This window comes from Phoenix dactylifera, chromosome 15 (genome assembly GCF_051530095.1).
Source record: "Phoenix dactylifera cultivar Ajwa chromosome 15, Ajwa_hap1_PhDact_Kaust_v1.1, whole genome shotgun sequence".
In the NCBI taxonomy this organism is placed as follows: domain Eukaryota; kingdom Viridiplantae; phylum Streptophyta; class Magnoliopsida; order Arecales; family Arecaceae; genus Phoenix; species Phoenix dactylifera.
This window is the reverse complement of record NC_143204.1, coordinates 19,574,794-19,600,200: the sequence shown is the minus strand read 5'-3', so window position 1 is coordinate 19,600,200 and position 25,407 is coordinate 19,574,794. Positions and strand designations below refer to the sequence as shown.

Genomic DNA, 25,407 nt, shown 5'->3' with positions numbered 1-25,407 from the left:
TACCCATCACGCAACCGCCGTTCCTTCTGAATATCGCCCCTCCCCACCACGTGTCAATTTTGCCTCCCCTTACTAAAAGCCAAAGCCAGCGACGCCACCCACACGTGCGAAAGCCTCCCGCCGTCTCTCCCACGAGCCACCGCCCACCGGCCCACCTGAGCTCCCTGCCTGCGTCCGCATATAAAGCCTCCCCACCTTAACCCCGGCTCTCCTGTCCAGCTGCTCTCGGGCCCAAAGCCGCGAGCGCTTCCCATTTATTTCTGGTGCTTTTCTCCTCTTCTCTCTCGATCTTCCATGGCTTCGATCTCCGGCGTTTGCTCGCCTTCTTCCACTCTCCGCCCCTGCCGATCCCTCCTCCCGTTGAAATCACTCCGCTGGGATGCAATATCGCTGCCGATCGGTCCCTCCGATCGCCTCCGCCACGCCCGGCCGCCACAGTCCATCGCGGACCTTTCCCGATCCACCGCCGCCGGCGGCGCCGCCGCGGAGCCGGTGGAGAAGAAGGCGGGGGCCATCGAGAAGGACCCGATCAACCTCTGGCATCGGTACGTGGACTGGCTCTACCAGCACAAGGAGCTGGGACTCTACCTCGATGTCAGCAGGATAGGGTTCACGGACGAGTTCTTTGAGCGCATGGAGCCGAGGCTCCAGAAGGCGTTCCGGGCGATGCAGGAGCTCGAGAAGGGGGCGATCGCGAACCCCGATGAGGGGAGGATGGTGGGACACTACTGGCTGAGGAATCCGAAGCTCGCGCCAAAGTCGTTCTTGGTGTTGCAGATCGAGAAGACGCTCGATGCCATCTGCAGGTTTGCTGATGAGATCATCAGTGCTAAGGTCAGTCCGTTCTTCCTTTTTCTTCTTGGCTGGGGTTCATTTCGATGGCAAGCAAATCGTGTTTGATCCTTTCCATCCATCATGGACAAAAGGGTTCGAAAGAAGGATAACAAGCGAAATGCAAAAGATACGAGGCCTCTGACCGTTCCAAATAAAAAGAAATTGGAAGATAAGAGGAAGGAACGAGGTTTGGCGTATGCCTTAGTGGCTAAAATTGGGAAAGAAACGCCACCAAAATCTGACATTGTGGTATTCTAAATTATTACAGGTGCTTCAAGACTTGTCTTGATCTTACACCTGATGAGTCAGTTACCTAAAGAGTTACCACCTATGAGGGTCATTTGACATGTCATAGTTTTGTTTCCAAGGCCATCCCTACCTAATGTGCCACATCATAGGATGAGCAAAACTGAAAACACGGAGCTGAATTGGCAGGCTGATGAGCTTCTATGGAAGCACTTTATTAGACAAAATTTGAGTCCATCAGCTATCCCCACAATTCTCAAACCAAAGAAAGATGACATTTGGATGATTTACTGACAACCAGGTCATAACTGAAAAAATACCCATGCCTAGACTTGATGACTTGATGAATATGATGGCATGATTTGTCTTCAGAGTGGTTACTGCAAAATTTATATTTAACTAGGTGAAGAATGGAAAATGATTTTCAAGACAAAAAATGGTTCATATGGCTGGTTGTGCCCTTTGGGCTAACTAGTTCTCTTAGCAGATTCATTACAGTTATGTCAATCATCCTTTTATTGGTCATTTCTTAGTTGTCTATTTTGATGATATCGTTCTTTATAGCAAAACCTGATCTTTAAGTTAATAGCCTTTAAGTTATTTAAAAAAAATTCTGACTGAAAATGGAACCTGAACTTTTAAAAATCAAACTTTTGCAATTGGTGCACAAAACTGCCAGTTGAGAGCGAGGGGTTATGAAGTTCTTGAAGCTATCAATAGCTTGTTTCTTAAGAAAATAGGACATATTAAGAAATCTATCCAAGGAAAAAAGGTGTAGCATTGAATATTGATGTTTACTCAATACTAACGGATAGGATGGGGAACCTATTTCTGAATTGAGGCTGCTCCATGACATGCTAAATTGATGAAATGTTCTCCTTCTTCTGAATATCTCGACATTCATAACTGCATTAATTAAGGGGGGAAATCCTCTTTGATACTAGTTCTGCTAGTTGTTTGTTCTTGTCTTAGCGGTACATATATAAGAACTGCATCATTTACAATTTGTGTTCCGTGGCTTTGAGTTTTTTTTTCTGTTTTCACCCAGAAGTTTGTTTTCATCATCTTTTGACTTTCAAACAAAAACAGATTAAGCCTCCGTCTTCTCCAGCTGGTCGCTTTACCCAAGTGCTTTCCGTGGGAATTGGAGGTTCAGCTCTAGGGCCTCAGTTTGTTGCTGAGGCACTGGCTCCTGACAATCCTCCTCTCAAGGTATGCCTCCAAGATTATGTTTTTTTAATTATTATTTCATTACATTGATTTTCAATAGGTCAGCCGACATAACCAGGAAATCTGGAGGTCATGTGTCCACTTTACATAAGTTTTCTTAACTAATGTTTCCAATTATATGGTATATGTTTTGCATACCAATCATTAGTACCCACCTATGTATGTGTTTTTGGACTCATTCAGCCTAGAGGGACTTGATATATGGGTATCCTTTTTTTTCCCTCTATTTTTTATTCTTTCCAGTTTTGCATTCTTGTGCTTGTCAGGAAAATATTTAAATACATATTTTGCATCCCTTTCCTTAAGCTTATATTACCACAAATTACATGCCTATCCAGTAAAAGAGATGACAGCTGCGGTCTTGATTTCTGTTGATATGTTGAAGAAATGCATCAAAAAAGTTAAATAAGTAGGATGGCTTTGGAAACTTGTTTTCTATTTGAGCCTTTTGGAGGACAATGTACCACTATTTTCAGTCCAGTGGAACTGTGGAACTTTCCTATAAACCAATCAAGCATGATTTTCTATGCTGATCACAAGTTCCACAGTTTCCACTTACAAGTTATAATGAGCCATGACATAACTTCGTAATCAAATGTAAGCTTTCATAATTTTTAACATTTCTAAACATAGAATTCTTAGATTGGAAAGGAAATCTGCAAAACTAGATCCATAATTCTTTTATGCGATGGAACCATTTTCATTATTGTGTAACTTGACATGGTGCATCTGCCCATGAGAGTAATACAATTCTTTTAAGAGGTGAAGGATTTGTCTCTTGATTGATAATCTCGGACCAAATTATATTTAGTATTATTAAAATTATAGTTTTATGATTCTTTTAGGAGCCTAGGCCTCTTGCTTGGATAAGAATATCCTAGTTAAATGAAATGTCAGTACTCTATTCTCTGGACATCCAGGTGTCCTAAATCTGCTTTTTTTTTCAAATGATAAACTCTTATTGCATCAAACATTTTCCACCCAAACCTGCCTTTTGTTCAAATGTAAAGTCCAACAAAAGTTAAAGGGAGCAAATGAATCAGAAATCATCGCAGATTGTTTACACTTTATACATTAAATGCCCACAAAATTTTCTGCTAATGACAAAGAAAACTAACACTTCTCCCATATATTTGCTTAAATATTATCTGGAAGAATACCAAAAGTGCATAGAATGCTACTTGCTTAGGTTTGAACTTGACAGGCTTTTGACCTGCACTGAGTGGACAGTTCAAACATGGGCTGGCTGAGCACATTAGGTACATTATAAATCCTCTTGAGCATCATGATGAAATGCATAAGCTGAGGAGAAATTCTGTATGTATTTTTATTGATAGAATTGGTTCATAGCATGTCCTCTAGTTGATTGCATTGTGTACTATCATTGCGGGCATGTGGAATTTGACCGGATCATACATATTGTAATATTCATTTGATGGGCATATTATAATATTCGTTTGATGGGAGAAGACAATGTAAATATGTCATTTAGCTCCTTGGATTGTTTTTAACCATAGTTTCTCCATTAACATATGGTGGTGGGTCTAATTGGCAATGTTTTATGAAAAAGTCTATGTAAGGTATTCCATTGTTTAATGATAAATCAAGATCTCACACTAGGGATTGCTGGTATTCTGTATGTGCAATGCATGCGAAAAGAAGTGTGATGGACAGATGTGCTGCCATATGATTTTAGATTTTTTTTTTTATTTATGTAAATTGATAGATGTACTTGTATTTTGGTTCAAGGTCCGCCGTACCGGTACCGGTCGGCGTACCGGTGGCCGGCCGGACCGGTACGGTACCGGTCCGGTCCGGTCCGTACCGGCCGGTACCGGTGGTTTCAAAAACCACAGCGCGCGGCGCTGTGATTCTTATAAAAAAAAAAAAAAATCGTACCGGTGCGAACCGGCCGGTTCGCACCGGTACGAGGCCCGTACCGGCCGGTACGGGCTCCGAACCGGCTGGTACGGGCCCGAACCGGCCGGTACGCACCCGTACCGGCCGGTTCGGATAAAAAACCGGTAAATACCGGTTTTTTATCCGTTCCGGTACCGGTCTAGGACCGGACCGGTACGTACCGGCCCGTACCGGCCGGTACAGGCCGGTACGGCATTCCATGTTTTGGTTAGTGCACTTCTCTTGCATCTCTTACTAAAAAGGAGATATTTTAGAGGTGAGGTTGGATGAAGTTGGAATTGTCCGTGGGAGTGAGCAATATGAAAGATGACTAGCACCGATAACTTGTGGATGTATGCATTTGCATGGACAGTTAGGAATAGTGCATCTTATCTCATGGTGATATAGAAGGTCATAAGTTCCTGATGTAGGACAGAAGGAGGAGAGAGAAGAAGAAGTAGAGGAGGGATGAGAAGAGGAGGAGAAGACAAAGAGAGAGGACAACTCAATATTCTGTATTCTCAATAATTCAAGTTGCATTCTTAATTAACATAGCAATGATTTGTATAGATAATGCAAAATCCTAATAAGTGTCCGCATAAAAATAAAATACCAAAGTTCACATAAAATTCTAATCCTAGAGTCCACAAAATTCTAGTTCCAAATAAAAGTATTTTTTTATTTTGAGATAAAATAAAATTTTCTAATTTTTATATTTGCGCTTGACACAAGTTCGCCTAGTTTTCTTATTAATGGACAGTCCTTCATCATCCTCTTTTGGTTGGAAAGAACTTGACTCCCGAGAGTTTGCCTGCAAGTACCACTCGAGAAGCTTAGGATCAAAGATGCTGAGCTCATCCTCTGTAATCCAAGAAGCATCAAATGAAAGGCGGCTTTTCTATCGAACAAGATAACGATAGAAGCCATCATCAGAAGAAGTAACAATTTCATCATCCAAAATTGTCTTAGTCTCATCTCTTTGCCGTAAAAAAATGTAGCGCCTTAGGAACTGAAGGTCATGTAGGAATACTAGATAGCAAAACAGGAAGTTCAAAGGTGTCTCGATAAGGTAATAAATCCTCCATATTGAAAACAGAAGTAATATTCATATGATCAAGTAAATCAAGTATATGTGCATTGGGTCCTAGTTTTTTCTCTAATGATGGAGAATGGGCTAATGGCTTGGATATGCAATTTCTTGGAGGAATATTTCGGCAAGCATTTTGAACGAATGGGAACCATGACATAATCTCCTACATTAAGCTTCTTAGTCCTATGATGCACATCAACAAAAAGTTATAATCTACATTACTCATTGCAATTTTGCATCTAACTTTATGTTTCAGGATATAGATAAATTTTGTAATAGAAACCTAAGGGGGTGGTTTGTTCTTAAGTCTAGACTCCTTACATGAGGGTTTGGCAGTGGTCAAAATAATGTTCTTGCACTCATTATTAGCCATACCAGTGGACAAAACACACCTCACTACACTACAACAGTGGTCGTCTATGTCTAAATCATCCTCAAACTCAGACTCATCCCCAGATTATTGTACGAGATCTACCACTTGGTCCTTAACATCTTGTGGATCATAAGACTTTTGCTCTAATGCTAAAGCTTGCTAAGGACAATGTGCAGCTATGTGATCTTTATTATGACAATGATGACACTGTACTGAAGAGCCACTCGAACGAATATCACTTACAGAACCACTAAGATGAGTAACAGACTGGGGTTTCCTATTTCTAGCATTGCAATCCTTGGAAACTGATTGAAAAACAACCCTAAATTGGGAGCAGATCTTGACTGAGATAAAGGTGTAGACTGACGAGACTAACTCACCTGAAAGGAGAAACTATGCTGAGAAGGAGTTTTTAAATATCTCTCTATAGCGATGGCCTTTTGATAGGCCTCCTCCAAAGAGTCAAGAGCATATAACTCTACTTTTCTCTTTATATCTTCTTTATGCTCATCGATAAACCTTCTAATTGTTTGAAAGGGATCTTCCTGTATCCTGATCCTAAGCATAAGCTCATCAAATATTTCCACGTATTTGGATATAATTGAGGTTTGCCTATGGTTTAGAAGTTGATTAAACAATTGCTTCCTATAGTAAGAAGGTAGGCATTTATGCATTAATTTCTGCCATATTACTGCCTACTGGGTGACAAGCAGCTCATCTAAACACTGAAGGCTCTACTAAACAGTCTACTAATATTTTTTAGCAGCTCTTACCAACTTAATCTTGGCAAAGCGAACTCTCTCTCTGTTAGACATATCATACCAATCAAAGTAATCCTCAAGCTCATCCAACCAATCTATGAAGGTGTCAGGGTCTAATTTGCCATCATAAGATTGCACATCTATCTTCAATAACCTAGTAATGCTACCAATGTCCAGATCATTTCTATGAGGTGGAGGGAACGTCTATTGACCCTATCAAGATATCTAGCATGTTGGTCAATTGGTCTATGATGGACTCGTCCTAGATGGTCAGAACTGGACGACAATAGTGATGGCAATGGATCTGTGATCTAAGGATTGTGAAGAGGCTATGACAATGGGGGTTGATTGAGGTTTGCTCTGATACCAATTGACGTAGGACAACAGAAGGAGAGAGAAGAAGAAGAGGATGGAAGAGGATGAGGATGAGAAGAAGGCAAAGGGAGAGGGCAACTTAATATTTTGTATTCTCAATAATTCAAACTGTATTCTCAATAAACATAGCAACGGATTTATATAGACAACCCAAAATTCTAATAAGAGTCCGCATAAAAATAAAATACTAGAGTCCATATAAAATTCTAATCCTAAAGTCCACAAAATTCTAGTTCCAAATAAAAATAAAATTCCTTAATTTCTAAATAAAATAAAAATTTCTAATTTTTATATTTGCACCTAACATAAATGTGCCTAGATTTCTTGTTAACGGACGGTCCTTCGTCAGTACCCTTTCGTTATATTGAACACACCCCTTTGAATTGTGTCTTTCTCAGGAGTTAAGGATGAAGTGCATATTGCAATAAAGGGAGTATTTAAAATTCAAAAGAGATTTTCTCAAGAGAGATGAGGATGAAGCTTCCATTTTAAGTGAAATATATGAATATGTAAGTCAAGTCCTATTAATTGGTTTTGACTTCTCAATTAACAATTTTGAAATTTCAACACAATTAGCTTACTTTAAGGTGTATAAAACATAATGCTTATTGAAATAACTCTTTATTTGATAAAACACATTTAGCATTAAGGTTAGTTATAACTAAAAGACTCGTAAAGAGTTTTGCTTGACTGATAATAAATGAGAGGAATCTATATGGTTGAAAGCAAATATCCGATTGCGGGAATTATTGGATGATTGGCTTGACAGGGTTTTTGTAGGCCTAGGCCGGTTGAACATGGACTACATCATCTTGCTTAAGAATTAGACAACAATTTGGACGGGACATGACTTTATTCTTGGTGGTGAATGATTATTTTGGCCTAAAATGATGAAAGAAAATACTTAAATATCATTTACTTTTACAATGTATACCAGGGAAGGGTGACTCCAAAAATGCGGGATTGTATCAATTTTTGCCCATAATGCTTTGTGAAAGATTGAATTCTAGACTTTGACTTGCAATTTCATGGACATAAACTACTATTAAAAATAGTTAAGGTGGCTATAGACAAATTGTTCATGGTGACACATTTTGTTGCTTGTGGGAACATATGGATGTTAGAGCATATCACACTACTTCATCAACAAGTGAATAAGCAACTAGCTAGCTGCTATCTATAAACAATGAATGGGCATTCAACTAGCCAGTGTGAGAAATTCGAGGATAAGAAGTTTGACTCGCTTTGGACTAGGATAAATCGGTTATGATGCTTGTAGGCTGGAAGTTCCCATACTATGTTTGAGCATTCGATGTCTATAAGAGCCTAAAGGCAGTTTCTGATCATGATAGATTTCTCTGGTAATGATAGGGAACTTGGGGATAAGTTTTTAACAAGGGTTGTTGATGCTGCACAAGTTACACTAAGACATGGTATGTCGTATTAGCCTGAACCGGATGGTATGGAGCATACCGTACTGTACCAGTTCAGTATCAGTACCCGGTACGGGTGTCGGTACGCCAAAAAAAATTTCATACTGTACCATATCAACACTCTATTAGTGTGGCACCAATATGAGGTTCGGTACGGAGACGGCGAACTTTGCACTAAGAGCCCGAAGATGTGAAGTATCCAAAGAACCTATATAACAACTATCATTGATTGGACATTTGAGATGGAAAATGTTCATGTTCCTAGATGCAACTCGAAGCTGCACTGATGCAACTTTGAATTGAATCAAATATCTAGTCTTTATAGTTTGTGCTTTTATTTAGTTTTTGATCCAGTTATAAGTCCAGCGTGCATAGTTATGTGTTATAATCTTTATCATAAAGACCCTTATTTTTATCACGCTTTGTATTTTGACTTTAAAAGCATGCCAAGGTCATTCAGTTACTTTTTTTATATTTGTAAGAAATTCATCATCTTTCGGTTTCTCGAACACACATCACTTAATATTTGATCGTTCTATGAAATCTTTTTCAGTGACCTGTAATACCTCATCTATCATTTTAGGAGTTTTATCAGTGTTTTACAAGTATTGCAAGGCTGACGTGCTAATTTTTCTCTGTTCCTATTCTCTGAAATGTCCAGATAAGATTTATTGACAATACAGATCCAGCTGGAATTGATCATCAAATTGCGCAACTTGGTCCTGAGCTAGCATCAACACTTGTAATTGTGATATCAAAGGTTTGTATATAAGTGATTTCTATCTTCTGAGATTTCTTTTGGCAGTCTTATTTTGATTAGTGCTTTTTAACAACACTTTTGTGAAACCTTTACCTTTCCTTTGTAATCTCAGAGTGGAGGCACCCCTGAAACCCGGAATGGTCTGTTGGAAGTACAGAAAGCCTTTAGAGAAGCTGGGCTGAATTTCTCAAAACAGGTTTTTATCTCAGGTTTTTATTTTTTCTGCTTTTTACTTTTCTTTCTCTATTTTATTGTTGGATATGTACATTCTTTTCCTTGCTGTGTGTTCATAGGTACCTGGCAACCATATCTTTTATTATATGTTTGTCTGTATCATGTCCAACATCCCAATCATTTAGGGTCAGTGATATACTCATGAAAATGTAAACAAGGTAGTTACTATTTGTGTTTTATACTGAGCCATTGCCATAAACATAACCATGAAGCTCTGTCCCACATATTTGTTGTTGGCTTTATAGATTCTTATTAGCCAAGCATTCCTTCTTAGGGCCACCTTGAATGTTATTTCAAGCATTTTGGATCAACTTTATAGTTTAATGTGACTTTATGATTGGCAGTTATCCTTATGCCAACTTTCCACCCTCCCCATACCCAGCGTTTCATACCGTACTTCACATAATTATTAAATTTTAAATATCTTTGTGGAGTAGTTTTCACCTCTTATTCAACTAATGCGAGTTATGTATACTATATAAGACAGATTTGCTTAGCTGAAAACTTATAATCTGAGATCTCTTGTTTTGTTGTTTTGGTTTTAGTGCTCAGCAACATGTTGATATTCCTCTGTATTACCTATATACCACAGTTGTATAGCATGCACTCTTAGAACTTGCACGTGCTTCTACTTTCAGGGGAGCATGTGTTGGCACTTCTGGTAGGCTTTCTTTAGATAAGCCAGAAAATGACAGTCACGATGCTGGTCCTAAGGTTTTCCAACAAGTGAAAAGGATTAAAGCACTATGGATAATTTGCTAGATTAACTAAGAAGATAGTCCTGTTTTGATGCTGAATATCTAACTGGGGGTAAGATACCTTTAACCATAGGTAGCCACACCTTAGTCAGATTTCCATGGGTTAGAAATATTTTTTTTTGGTTGACAATCGAGGGTTAGTGGGATAGGTTGTGAAAAAAGTGAAAAAGTAAAGAGGGAGAAGAGACAACTTCTGGTTAGACATATTTTATCCTGAACCCCCTCCCTCCCCCTTCATACTTAACCAGGTTAAGTCACTGTTTGGGGTATTGACCAGCTAACTTTAACACCCCACTTTTTGCTTGTTTGTCTGGTCAAATGGATAACCACCACTTAACCCCCCCTAAACCATCTTCCAAGCAGGGCCTTATGAATGTCATGTTGGCAGCTTATTGGGTAAAAAAGGGCCTAATATGAAGTCGTGATGGTTTATTTATCTGCAATCAAGGCCAGTGTGGTCTCCAATTGTTTTTTTTTTCTTGAAATATCTGAAGAGGGGTGGAGGAAGAGATAAGGGCTGAGTGAAAGTAGCTTGTGTTGATGTAGATGGTGGTTCTTCACAGATAAAAATGGTTAAGAGAATTAAGCTGATCCAAATAGATGGGATAGGTCTTTTGTATGAGGATTATGATTGTGACTAAAAGATGAGTGTGAGTGTGATCTTTGTTTCCCTTTTAATAGAAGAAATACATGATATGCCCCTTGTGGCACCCACTTAGTAACTATAGCTTTGCTATATCTTCTAACTTATTTAATCCAGATGCTTGGATTGTGTCTAAGGGCATTAGTGTGACCATAAGCACTCTGCCTGGTTTGAGTATTAGCAGAGACTGCTAAGTGTACTCTCATTATGTGAGGTGTCTTCATTTGTTTTTGCTTCTTGCTAAAGCAGACTCCAGAGAATTAGTTACAAATGGTGTTTTGTCTAACAAAGGAGTGTAATTTTTGGTACTGTTTGGGGTGTTACAGTAATTGACATTGTAGACTTGAATAAACAATAGATGAACGTAAGGCTTGGTTCTGGATCCTGTATTCAGCAGGAATATCAGAATGGTTGCTTCACTGCTTGCCTCCTCAGGGGGTGTTTTAAATGTAAAATTTGAAGTGTGCATGACATTCGGTCTCTGATTCTGCTATGCTGAGTAACGGACTAACTTATTTGTAATTTTAATTTAGACATTTGTTTTTCCATAATGATTTCCTTTAAATAGTTTAACCAGTAGTGACAAATGGCTGCATTTTCCATTCAAAACTTTTGATCAGAAATAATAGGATGATATATCTATTCCTTTCTTCCATGTAATCTATTATCTAATCAGAACTCTCCTGCAGGGTGTTGCAATCACTCAAGAAAATTCCCTATTAGATAACGCAGCTAGGATAGAGGGCTGGTTGGCAAGATTTCCTATGTTCGATTGGGTGGGTGGCAGAACTTCAGAAATGTCTGCAGTTGGTTTGCTTCCGGCCGCACTTCAGGTATGTTCCTCTCTTGCTACTATTGTCTGGATTTAAATGCAGAAAGTTTGGACTTATTGTTGGTAATTTTCTACCATCTAGGGCATTGACATTAAAGAAATGCTTGCTGGTGCATCATTGATGGATGAGGCAACTCGGACAACTGTGGTATGTATCTTCTTCATTATCAGAAAGCCTGTAGTTTATTAATTGTAACCTTTTGTTTCATATCAAATTAGTACATTCTTTTTTTTTTATTTTGTTTAACCACTTCATAATATCTTATCCAGGTGAAGAATAATCCAGCAGCTTTGCTTGCTTTATGTTGGTATTGGGCTTCTGATGGAGTGGGATCCAAGGTTTGTAATTTTTCATTCACTCCATTTGTTTGTATTATATTTTCTATTCTCATATTGCCATATTGAACTCATCTGCATCTATGTTACCTGTTTCAACAGGATATGGTTGTACTTCCTTACAAGGATAGCATGCTACTGTTTAGTAGGTATTTACAACAGTTGGTCATGGAATCACTTGGAAAAGAATTTGACCTTGATGGAAATCGGGTATATATATCGTCTCTTGCTGGATTCTTTAATTCGATTCCAACTATTGCTTGCACAATTTTCTTCTTTAGCACAACTAGCAGTGCTTGATTTATAGTGAAACTGGCCTCTCTGAGGTTGTTGGGAACTTCAGCTTTGAGATATAGGGTTGACTTGTGAATCCTTTCAAGGCATTCGTTCCAATCACAGGCAGTTTACACTTCCAGTTTCCAACTTATTCAAATCCTTCCTCTGTCATATACTTTACTCTTCTTGACCCACTTTGACACATTTGATCTGCTTTTTCACATTTGGACCACTGCAGTGTGTTATTTGCATGTAATTATTCTATTTTAGCAGGTCCTCGACCAATTAATCTTTAGCTGGTGCAATTTTGATTCTTCCTCTTAATGACTTGCTTCTCCCTTTATCTGTCCTCAATTTATCACACATCAATTATCAACCTCCTAGCATAGCCACTTCTATGACTTCAATTTTATAATTTGGGCCCTCTTTTATGGGTTAATATTTCTCACTCTATACAACAATGTTGGGCATGTTGTCATATGTAAGTTCAGTTTCATTGGCATGTAGTAGTCACGCACAAAATCCAGAAGCACCTTTTCTCTTCATTTGCATTGTTTTATTATGTAAAGTTTCAATATGTCTTTCTTCTTCTGTATAGTAGCCTCAAAATGATCGAAATAATTACACAGAAGGATGTCTTCTGGCTTTGTAGTTTGCAACAGTGATTAGGCAGAATCTTAAACGTAGTGAAGGGGCTCAAGACCCTGTGTTCAATATCAATGGCACAGATTGCTTCAAATGAATGATGATGAAAGCAGAAGCATGGAGGGAAGAGGCCATAATTGTAGCCTCTTCGTGAATCAAAATAGGTATATTGGGGGAAAATTGCACAAATCAAATTTGAAGATATTTTTTAGGTTCCATACGGCATCACACAGCAAACAAACAGACATTACAGGTAGAATGTGGAAGCCTTGTGAAGGGGATCTGCTTCTGGACCCACTGGAAGAGATCTGTACAAACGACTTTCTTGACATCCATCATATAATAGTCATACATAAATCACTGCAATGACAACCAGATGCAGAAAGTGATTGTATTCACTAGGTGACAATGTCATAATGTTTATAAAGCCATGCATTAGTAGGTAACTTGTATATTGTTCAATGAGTTATGTGAAAGGAAGATTTCATACTGTACTTTAATTGGGCATATACATAACTACTTGCAGAAATGAAACATCTCTGCAGATCAAATGCTTATTTATGGCTGGAGTTGGTTAGGCTTGCGGAAAACATTCCTAAGTTCACATCGTTCACTAAATTTGTTTTTTCATAGTGATCAAATTTGTTTTTATTTAACGCTGGCTTTGCTACAAAGAAACTTACTAGCTGGCTTTGCCTGATTGCAGTGTGCAGTATATTTCCCCTCTAGTTTGTCAATTTTATATTATATTTCTTAATTTGGATTCTCCTTTTATGTATATGTAGTTGCTGCGAAGAGACATCTTCATTATTTTTTTATTATTCTTACTTGGAATTTTAATTCCTTTTTTTATGGTCTTCAATTTGATTGGTTGACCTAGTCTTAGATAAGCTCATTATCTCCATGTGCGTGGGAAATTTGGTAAGAGTCCAATGGGCGGTTGTCAAACCTGTTGAGGTTAATGGCATTCGTTGCGGAGAAAGCTCTGTTCTTTTGTCATCTCTTCCTTAAAAGCATTGGTATATGAAGATTAGTATATACATACTCCATCTACTCCTATTTATTAGAACTTCTCCATTGAAACTTCTCACCAGAGAACTTGACATAGAGAGAAGGGTGAAATCAATTTGATTGCTGGGATCACACTTTGAAGATCAACACACAAATAGAAGCAATTTGGATTGAAGAACCCTTCGTTTGGTGAAGGAAGAGATCTTCAATAAATTTTATTAATATGTTAAAAGGCTACCCGTACAATGTATTAGATGCATATATAGGACATTCCCTAACCTAATTCAGGCACTAAACCTGATACAAAATCATACTAGAAATAGGACTCAATAACAAGGAAACGCACTTGAATCATTCTACTACAAATTGAGAAACCTGGCTAGGTCTTTGCTCGCAAATCTGCTGACTCTTGCAAATCTTGGCTAGTCCTAATGGTCATAGTACCTACCAAGGTTGGTGGAACCGTCGTGAACCGGGCGGTTCCAGTCGTACCAAGCCATCCCAACGGCAGACTGGGACGGTTCCGGCAATGGAAACGAAACCATTGCCGGAAAGGGAGAAGGAGAAGGAAAGAGAGAAAAAGAAAGAGCGAGCAGGGGAGGGAGGGAGAGGGAGAGGGAGAGGGAGAGGGGGGGAGGCTAGCGGAGGGTGCCCGACGAAACAGGAAAAATGACTGCGGCCTTCGCCTGCTGTCCGGGCGCTAGCCTCCGATGGCCCTCTGCTGGCCTCCCTCCCTCTCTCCCCTTTCTTTCTCTCTCTTTTTCTCTCTCCCATTCGCCCACTCCCCTGCATCCTCTACTGTGTCGGTATAGACACAGCACGACGCAGGCCCGTACCGACCCGTGCCGCCAGGCAGTCGGTCCGGTGCCTGGTACCGGCACAACAAACCATGATATCTACTAGCTGCACTCCATGCTGCATCAAAATTCCACTCTTAATTTGCTCCTACTTTCTAGTTCCTTCATTTCTCTCTTTCTGTGTATTGTGGTGAATATTCATTTCTTTTCTATGCTAGATGATTGAAAGAAAAATATTGGTGTACTTTCTTCATTTCTGTGCACCCTAGAGGAGCATTAGCGAGGCTTAGGTTGCTCGATTGAAAGAAAAATATTGGTGTACTTTCTTCTTCATTTTTGTGCACCCTAGAGGAGCATTTGTGAGGCTTAGGTTGCTCTATCGTTGGAGAAGATTGCTAGGAATTTGTGCACCAAAGGGCAGGGGTACTTGGGTTTGGATCTAGGCTTCTGCAAGATACTACTTTTTAAGTTTCTCTAATCATCTAAATACAAATTATACTAATTTACAAATATTTTTGCTTTATTATAATTTGTCTTCTATTTCTAACTGTATTACATTTTAGACACAACTTTGTTATGAAGGTAATGTTTAACTGTATAACATGGTTTGATGTCTTTACTCTCATAACAACCTTTCCTTTCCTTACAGGTTAATCAAGGACTCACTGTGTATGGAAATAAAGGAAGCACTGATCAGCATGCGTGAGTTTTCACCTGATTTTCATTTGGTGTTCTCTTGGATATTGAAGAAATTGATATCTGACAAGCTCTTACCTTCTTGATGACAGCTACATTCAACAGCTGAGAGAAGGGGTCCACAACTTTTTTGTTACATTCATTGAAGTATTGCGTGACAGACCCCCTGGTCACGACTGGGAACTTGAACCCGGAGTTACTTGTGGCGACTACTTATTTGGAATGTTACAGGTTAGCTTTTAAATTTGTTATCTGAAACTTGGAGCTGATTAAAATTGATCTACTTTTAGTTAATTGCTTCCTCTAGGCTCATGATCACTAAGAAATGCTGATACAATTAGCAATTGCAAATTATTTATTCTTGTATCTTGGACAAATTTTCCATTAGTTGTGTTTTAAATTTGACTATTCAATAAGATTGACTAAATTTGTTGTGAGTATTATCTAGGTAACGGCTATATAATTTGGCTGAAGTTAAAATTATACGCCTAGGTAGGATTCCTTCCTCCTTAAAATCTCCGTAAGTCATGTATGAGAGACATTTCCAAAATCGATAAAAAGTCCTCTATGTGAATGTTTTTGGGGTTTCTTAGGCTTGCTTTTTAGTGGTAGTGGCCGGATGCTGAAGTTGGAAGGAGAGGAGCAGATGGCTGAAAAGGAGAGAAAGTGGGATGGCTATCTCCATAAATGTTACTTGTACTCATGATGGCTTTTTAATAAGACTCAATTTTGTCCCACTGTTCAAATTCAGGATTGGATTGGTTCTAACTTTATTATATGTATCCATAGGAGGAAAGTTATGGTCACATCTGCAAGATGAGGGTTTTACTATGATAGGGATAAACATGGATTGGGGTGGGTCAACTAGTCAACTTTGACCCTGACATGAAGATTTGGGGTCAGGACTTGGATAGAACTTAGAAGATTGAAGCCAAATAAGTGTCCCTCTTCCTCCTTTCTTCGCATGCATCGGACGTACCTCTAACTCTTTCCAATACCCATAATATTGTTAATTGTTGATGCATGTGTATGACCTAGAATCCATGTCCAAGGCATGTCCTTTACAAGAATATCCAGCTTCTTTTTCAGGTGTCTGTTAAATAAGAGCTATTCAATTTGGATGCAAAGCATTTGTTTTTCCAAATGTGATGTTAGCTTTGACAACGAGATATAGAGTTGGCTCTCTTGTGGGTCATGGCCCTTAAGGAAATTATGTGTTTTCTCTTATCTGTTGTTATGTGCATTACATGCCCTTCCAGCCTGTTTTTGTAAACGGGTTATGCAGTTATGCTAGTGTTTGATTGCCCATATATGTTGTTTTAAGTGGGCTACATGTATAGGCGGGCCAAACTGCTACAAAATTTACAATGTGTGCTGACATGGTCAAATGTAAAAACCACTCCTTGATATTAGAATATCAAAATGACAGATTTTCAGATGTCATTAAGATTGTCGAAGTGCTAAGCATATTAAACTGCAGTTACGGGTAATTGGAACTACTACTATATTGAATAAGTTGCACACATGGCTTAAGATTAGTTATGTATTTGAATTTTGAACCTTCTCTTACCTTTTGTTCTCAAAAGTTATTTAAATTAGAATTTTGTTCCTGAGCTTTCTTTTCTCATCACGAGTGTTAGATGTGCATTTACACTTTCTTTTGTTAGAGTCGGATGTGCGATTAACTGATGCAATGTTCAGACAGCAGAGTTTGACTATTACTATTATTAAATATTTATTTGTCAATAGTGTCATGGCACATTTTCTCCTTTGTGTTTGTGGCATTTTGTTGAAGTTATATTGTAATTCACTGAATAATGTCAATGTCCAAGGCCTTTGCATGCATCAAGGTTTTAAAAACTGGTGGAAAGGGTCGGTGTAAGTGGTACCATACTGTTCTGGCAGAAAACTGGCATCAATACACAGTGTCAGCACCCGGTACCATACCGATTTCTCGAAAAGCTGTGGTACTGTTTTTTTAAACTTTGGTATGTATGCTATCAAGCATTACATATCTCTTCAAAAAAATTTATCGTTGATTGTCCAAACTCCATGGCTTCCTACTTCTTTTTTTTTTTTTTTTAAAGAAAAATCTATTTCTTTAGAAACTCTGCATATAGGTGATTGTTGCTTTGAGCACTGATCACTGTGTTGTTTGATACCAATACTTTTATTCTTGAAAACCTTAATAAACTGACCTTATTGCATCCCCCTGGGTCAAATTTATGGATTGAGATATGATCTATTAAAATATGAGAACATTTATTACTGACTCTTATTTTGACATCAAAGGTGTAAGATTCGTCGCTAGAGTATTTGTGGGCTAGAGAGGGGAAACCACGAAACTTACAAGGCAAATGGGCAGGTGAACTCGCAGTTGGAGAGAGGAAAACATATCCAAGAGAAATGATGTTGTAAAAGAAAGCAAAATGGCCCCACTCTCTCTCCTGCTTCCCCTTCCACCAGTAGATGCATATACGCCCTAACCTATGTAACTCACCACTTACAGCACTTTATCCAAGGAGGGAACAGAATGAAAGTTATATTTTCTTGTTCTCAGTTAGGGGGGGGGGGGGGGGGAGGGGAGAGAATTGAATGCACCTAGACTGCAAAAGACATGATGAAATGAAGGAAAGAAGAGGGTTTTCTTTCTCTCTTTTTCGTAATATATTTAAGGTTGTTTACAGTGGGATTTTCATTTATGCGTTAAATTGCATAATTGAGTTGTTTTTCTTTTTTTTTCCCCTTGTTTTAACATTTTGGCCTTTTTTAAGGGGCTATCCTTTGGGTCAGGAAACTGTGTTTGCTTGATGGGCACATGTTATTTTTAAGTCTCTTGGTATCCACTACTTTATTCTTGCAACATATTACTGTATTTTGTGTGTTTGCGGTATGGTAACATTCTCAAGGCATTATTAATGTTGTTAAATTATGGTTCCAAATAGCCATCCCAATTGGTACTTGACCTTATTTACTATGATCAGTATATTATAGAAACATTCATCTAAATCAAGTGATTTGGATAGTAGCAACCATGCATTTAAGCAAACTTTTTCTCTTGTTTAAGAAATCTATTTTTTTGCATGTTGATGCACAGGTAAGTAGTCCAAAAACCTTTCCTTTTCCTTTCTAGCCATTGTGGCCAATATAGATTGCAATTAAAGTTGTGGCAACATCAGAGCAAGTGGTGTAATGGTGGTGACTGCTTTCTTAGAAGTAGCTCAGGGCCCTAGTTTGGGTCATTAAGTTAGCTTTGACATAGTTTTGGCATGCCTAAGTGTGATGTTGCTCTGCATGTCCTAAGGAGGCTGGCTGTGGTCTGGCTGATGTGCTTGAGTGTTTTGCTAGGTCATGTTAGGGCCAGTTTTGTGCCACATTAGTTGATTTTAGATGAACTTGTAAATCTTGTTTAGTAGCAGTTGTGAGATCATATAGATTAAAGATTTGCTTTTTCTAGATCTTCTTGGAAGCTCGAAAAATTTTATTGCATAACATTTTTAAATTATAAAAAGTTTGTGGTATGATCCTATACTATAAATCACTTATGGAGCATCTTAATCATTTTGGCGATGCTTTAACTTTAATTTATGTATCCATTTTTGGGTATAATTCTTTTTAATACATGTAATGATAGATATTATATCTAATAAACCATGTATAATAATTTCTAGATAGTTAAGAGTTATATTTGATTAGCTCTCCTTTGTTCTCTTGCACAGGGAACCCGTTCAGCCCTTTATGCAAACAACCGTGAGTCCATCTCCGTAACGGTTCAAGAAGTGAATCCTAGATCAGTAGGAGCACTGATTGCACTTTATGAACGAGCTGTTGGGATTTATGCATCTCTGGTTAACATCAATGCCTACCATCAGCCTGGTATGTGTCTGACTGTATCTTTGTGCATGTTATATGAATAATTCCACTTCTGTGAGGCTGCTAACCTTCCTCAATTTTGGCATTGGTTGCAGGTGTAGAAGCTGGGAAAAAGGCAGCAGCAGAAGTATTAGCTCTTCAAAAGAGAGTTCTGGCTGTGCTAAATGAGGCCAGGTATTCATCTTCTGTTTCATTTTTTTATGTTGATTTCAGTTGTTATCAAAAGTATCTCCCAATATAATTATCTGTGCAGCTCTCGCTGTCATGAAAGTTAACTCATATTATGGGCATGTTTATATGTACAGCGATATTAGGATAACTTGTGATCATTTTTTTTCTTCGAGTAACAAGTCTTATCTAAATATTACTGGAGATAAAATTAAAAGTCTCAAAAGTTAATTATAAATTTGGATGTTACTTGAAAATTTGCTTTTTCCATTGGTCAAAATTAAATTTGTTATGGGTTAAATGCAACTTTCTTGTATTAGTTAATAAAAGTTAATCCTTCATGTTAGTTGATCTTGGGGAATTATGTGCAATAAACCATTCTCGTTCTTATTCTACTTCTTGATTTTAATGGAATTTTTAGTACTTTTCAGTCATCATTTGTGCAACCATCTCTGGATCAGTATAGTTGAAAAGCATTTTAATCACCAAGGACACCACTTGCATGCTGAGAAGCCCCTTAATGACGTTTTTTCCTTTGGACAACTCAGATTATTGTTGCTGGGTGGCACCACAGAAATCCTATGCAAGGAATTGAAAGACTGTATTAATTGTATACAATCACAGATAGCCCATGAACTGACCACTTTTCTCTCGGAATGAAGTTTCTGAAATTTAGAATGTCTCTGTGTGATTTCTTGACTTATGTTTCCCTTTTGCTGCCTTACATCACAAAAATGATCTATAGTTGATGTTTGTACATAGCATGATTTTTGTTCTCTTTTCATTTATAACGATTTTTGTTCTCTTTCAGCTGTAAAGAACCTGTTGAGCCATTGACAATTGATGAAATTGCAGATCGCTGCCATGCACCTGAAGAGGTAGTATTTTGCTTTAAGATTATATTTGACATACCACATTTCATGTTTGAACATTGGTATAGGGTTCAATGTCGTAGGAATCTCTGTGAGGTACTGAAAAAGGATTCCATGAGTTAACCAGTACTTGCACATGCATTTCATTATCTGAAATGTGGTCACATAATGTGGACAACTAGTTCACTTCGGCATTTTGATGATTGTATAGGCTGGTAAGATTCAAACATATATGATAGTGCTATATGTTCTGAACAAGGATCGCCGAACCGGTATCGGTAGGCGTACTGGTCGGCCACCGAATCGGTTCGAACCGGTATCACTGGTTCGGCCTCCAAAAGTCCAAAAAAAATTAGCCTAGCCAGTACGGGCCGGTATCGACTGGTACAGACCGGTACAGAGGCCGGTACAGGCCAGTTCGGACTGATACGGGCTGGTACCATTTTCCACGGCCGAGCCGGACTGGTCCGGTACATGCGGAACCGGCCGGTATGGGCCGGTTTAGCGTACCATGATTCTGAAGCCGAGCTCCTTGCCATGCTTGGACATTGATGTTACGAGGTTGTGGAGGACTGTAATGATGTTTGAGGCATTTAGCTGGATATCTGGATAATCAGTTTCATACAACATTTACTCTACTAAAACAAGCAAACCCCTCCTTTTGAATGGTCACTTCACTCTTGTCCACTCTCCCCACTTCTATAGCTACTTTTCATCTCTAATAATTATTTTAAGCTTAATTGTTTGTCTAAGGGAGAGGCAAGAGAGGTGAACCTCTAAAAGTAGGATTGCAGTCATCAAGTTATATAGGTGATGGAAAAAAGTTCTTAATTAGATGGGGAAACAGAAGTATCCATACCTCTCATGTGCATCAATATGCTCAGCACGAGTATAAATTACCAATATGTAAGAAACTGGCCTAAAGACATCAAAGAAATTAAAAGGCAAACAAAAAATGGAAGGTATGCTTTCATATTTGTTAGGATCTATTTAACTTGATTTCATTTTTTGCTTAAAATTTTATGGGACTATAAAGTGATCATTCAAAAAATCATTCTCAGTTTTTTAAGTTAGTGCAATAAGCAACTCTTCCCAAGCAGAATAATAAATAATATGTAGTTAAAGAAAAATTAACAAAACATGCAAAGTAACTAATTAAGTTGTTTCGACACCAATTCTAAAGTGGAATTTGTAATATGCTCGTATGGGTATGGCTCATCCCATGTAATACTTGACCCATGAAAGAGGTTGTCCAGAACTGATGCGCCTAGGACCCAAGTGAGCTGCTTTCGCACCTGCTGTGCATTCAACCCATGGATAGGGCTTAACTTGATGATTGGGCCCTGGATGAATAGCAGGGAGACCAGCTAAGTGTAGGTGGCTGCTTTCAAAATAATGAGATGCATATATATTTGAACTGTTGATATGCTTTACATTCACAGCACAATTACTATTCTGGTATATAGCATTAGTGTCAAGAATATGAAACATAAGCTTAAAATATCTTTAACATTTGCAATGTCACAACAAAATGAGACCAGAATGCAGCACTAGTTATATTGATTAGACATGAAGTTGGATGTCATATAATACTCTTTTTTTTCCCCTACAGAAAGTTGTTATTTAAACCTGCAGATGCTGACCTAACCAGGTTTAGACCTGGACCTACATATTTATAAGAGATTGTGGATATTTGTTTGGTAGAGAAATATACTTGACTTCTCCCCAACCTAACCCGCTCATGCGAGTTCGGTATCACAAAATTCTCAACCAACCTGGACTCTTCCCTGAGCCAAATAATGGATGTCTAGGATTTCATCCAACATCTGGACCAACTGTATGTTATACGGGTCTACATACTGGATTTGGGGAAACCGGGAGCTGAATTTTTTCCCCAGTCATAGAAAAACATATGTTTGACTTTCTTGTAATCTTTCCTTTTCCACATGGATGCGTGTGTTTGTGGAGGAGGAGGAGCAACTAGGAAGTGGACCACGATCGGCCCCCTGGAAAAGAATGGTGCCTTGATCATGGAACCAGAGGGCTGTCTACATTGTAAATGATAAGCAAATGTGGGTGATTTGCTGTCCAGAGTGTCTGTTGTAGCTATGAATGCGAATCACCTAATTGCTTGTGGTAGAATCCAAAATGTTCAAACAACGTCCAGTAATAGGATAGTTCATGCAACTTGAGTTTTCACTTCGCTGTAGATGTGAGCGTTAACTGTGTGCGTTGGAGCATTGCATACTGGTTCATATTATGGCATCTTCATTTTTTTTACAACCTTGTGCTTTCTATTGGTTGCCAGATTGAAATGATATACAAGATAGTTGCTCATATGGCTGCAAACGACAGAGCTATAATAGCTGAAGGCAGCTGTGGTTCCCCACGAAGCATCAAAGTTTTTCTTGGAGAGTGCAACGTAGATGAGTTGTATGTGTAAGCTTTACTGCTCATGTATTTTTAAGTTTTAACAATTAAGACAAGGAAAAAGTCTTTTGATAGAATAAAAGAAATACCGGTCACACATCAAGGAACATTGGAAGGTGAATTTGAACCTGTTCTGTGTCTCATGCTGTTATTCAGACTCTGGGTTAGCCTAACCCACTGTAACTTATGACAAATATTTTTTTTAAAGGGTTAACTAAGGTGCTTTAGCTCCTTGCTAACGAGGATGCGTCTTGACTCCTTGTAGGATGTGGCTAGAGTTGGTAAAAAAACTCACAATTTGATGTTTATTGTTTCAATTTGACTGTCTATTGCTATGTGCTTGTCTGAGCTGCAACTACATTGTGTTCTCTATTTTGCTATGATACGATGGGAGGGGGCAAATCGCTCGCATTATATGAAATATAATTCTTTATCTGTGTTAAACATTGTTTTGCAGTCTCTCTCTCACACGCGCGCACACACTGACACACACACACACAGACAGAGAGAGAGAGAGAGAGAGAGCGCTCGTTAAGACTTACGATTTTAAGGGCGGTCGGTCTGTTTGGTGGCCTTCTTCCTGCGTTGAACGCTGGATAGGCTGCCTCGGTTGTTCGGGCCCCAATTGACTTAAGAAAGAGGTGGTTAGAAGACAGATAAATTGCAGCAGGCTTGCATGTGTTGGATGAAACACGCCTGTTACCCCCATGCACGGAATGTGTTGGGCTCGAGCTCGGGCTTGCTTGGCAGAGCAAAAGCTCGGTCTTGAGCTTGTAAAGCTTGTTTCAATTACGAGTCCGAGCTCGAGGACAAACATTATAAAGATTTTTATGTAGAAATTCTCACTAAAAAATATTGACAAAATTTTATTCGTTTCAATCTCCTCAAAATAAAGAGGCTTTTTCAAAGCTTAATTACTAGAAGCACGATCAAAGAATATTGTATATAGATTAAAAAAAATAAATCAAAGAATAAAAAAATCAGAGGAGGAATCAAACTAAGCAATCCCAAGAACTAGAGGGACCCTGTTGCCGGATACTGACGGTCTTGTCCCCACTGCAAGAGGCCAGCATCGCCGGAATCCCACGGGCTCTGGCCGCCGGATTCTATGCCGGCTCCAGACTCGATCGGTGTGGCCTTCGAGCCTCTGCCTCTCCCCCCAGCTTCAGGTTTCCCTCCAAAAAATCCATCGCCTCCGCACCGCCCGCCGCCCACCGCCCGAGATCAGTGGAGCCGATTCAACCAAATAAACAATTCGAGAAAGAAGGGAGTTCGTCCGGAGTAAATAGTGATGGAATGGTGAGGAAGGAAAGGTCCAGCATACGGATGGGACACCGAAGGGGCATGTATAAATGCATAGAAAGAAGACGAATCTCTCGATTCGAAGGTGGGTAGCAAGTTGGGGGAGGAGGTCCGTTTGTTAGCCGAGCGAGAGAACAAGAGAGAGTCCCTCGTCGTCGTCGCCGCCGCAGCCGGCGCTATGCTAAAACGGGTAAAAGCTTGGATTTCTTCCTTTTTCAATTCGAAGGTGGGCAGCAAGTTGGGGGGGGGGGGGGGGGGGGGGAGGATGGTTGGAAAGGAGGGGTACGAGAGGAGGGTTTCCAAGTGAGATCCAGATCTGACCACCCATGGTTTGTCGGTGGCACGATCTCGATCGTCGGATTCCGTAGCAGTGTTAAGTGACGAGCTCTGTTTGGGTTCATGAACTGCTCGGGCTCGGATTTAAATGGGCCTCATTTTGGGCTCGGGCTCATTTCACTAACGAGCCGAGCCCGAGCAGCTCGGCCGTTAACATGCCTAATCTTGCCTACCAAAAATGTGTCCGCATAATGTATCTCCTGCCACCTACATGGTTTTCCATGTGATCCCTCTCATTATCTAAAGGAGATAAGCCCAGTGCGCTTTGCACAAGCTGGCACAAGTTCGGCAGTGCAGTACGATTGGCTTCGAAAAACTAGTTGAGATTTGAAAGGTTGAAACACTCACAAGGTCTTAATCATTTTGGTTGGTATGATAGATGGGGATATGTTGTTGGTTTAGCAATTTGCTTTAGGTTGCTGGATTGATATATTTAGGTGCCCGAGAATGTGAAATTCCTTAATGAAGGTTGTTAAGCGGGATTCAAATCAATGAGAATGCCAAGGTCCAAACCGGAATGATGTTTGACATCCTACAATGCAACTGCTTCGAATATTTTGAAGAACTTTTATAAATGTTCCATTAGAAAGCAGTGCTTCCAATATTTTGATAAGCTTTTTACTAACGTTCCATAAGAAAACAAGGCTTGAAATGGGGAAATTCCTGATGGCTGATATGCGTAGAACACCCAAATTTCATCTCTCTCTCTCTCTCTCTCTCTCTCTCTCTCTCTCTCTCTCTCTCTCTCTCTATATATATATATATATATATATATATATAAAAGAAAAAGACATTAATGTAACCACTGCACGTAGGATTACTAGAAATAAACTATGCAGTACCTATAAGAGGCAGTATAAATGCCTGTGAACTGAAGTTGCTTTAACCTATGCGACGGGTAGCATAATTTGCAGGACTCGTACTGGTCATCCTACGCCTTGCTAGTTATAAATGAAGGCCTGGTCGCTTCGTGCAGCCTTAGCACTTGCGGAGACCAGATCATGGAGCCATACAATTCTTGAAAGTGGTTGCCTAAATCAGATATCAATGGGACGGTGGAACATATCAACCTTATTAGCCAATTGCTATTGGTTGATTAACAAATTTTCCATGAATCAAGAGACTGCATGTGTTGTGTGAGGCGAGCCAGATGGCTGATGGAGTGGCTTTTATGGGACAGACTGGTGGCCCGTGGGG

The 25,407-nt window shown here is 39.2% G+C and overlaps 1 protein-coding gene across 1 annotated transcript; it reads left to right on the top strand.

Annotated features, from left to right (window-relative positions):
- The first annotated feature begins 5 nt into the window (after window positions 1-5).
- Window positions 6-22,889, top strand: PGI1 (phosphoglucose isomerase 1). Its single transcript, XM_008812796.6, has 14 exons — window positions 6-834; window positions 2,170-2,292; window positions 8,903-9,001; window positions 9,114-9,197; window positions 11,326-11,469; window positions 11,551-11,616; window positions 11,739-11,807; window positions 11,907-12,014; window positions 15,183-15,235; window positions 15,322-15,460; window positions 18,949-19,105; window positions 19,198-19,276; window positions 20,082-20,148; window positions 22,451-22,889. Exons 1-14 carry the CDS (start codon window positions 295-297, stop codon window positions 22,583-22,585), a joined length of 1,863 nt encoding a protein of 620 aa, XP_008811018.4. The 5' UTR covers window positions 6-294; the 3' UTR covers window positions 22,586-22,889.
- Window positions 22,890-25,407: the final 2,518 nt, after the last annotated feature.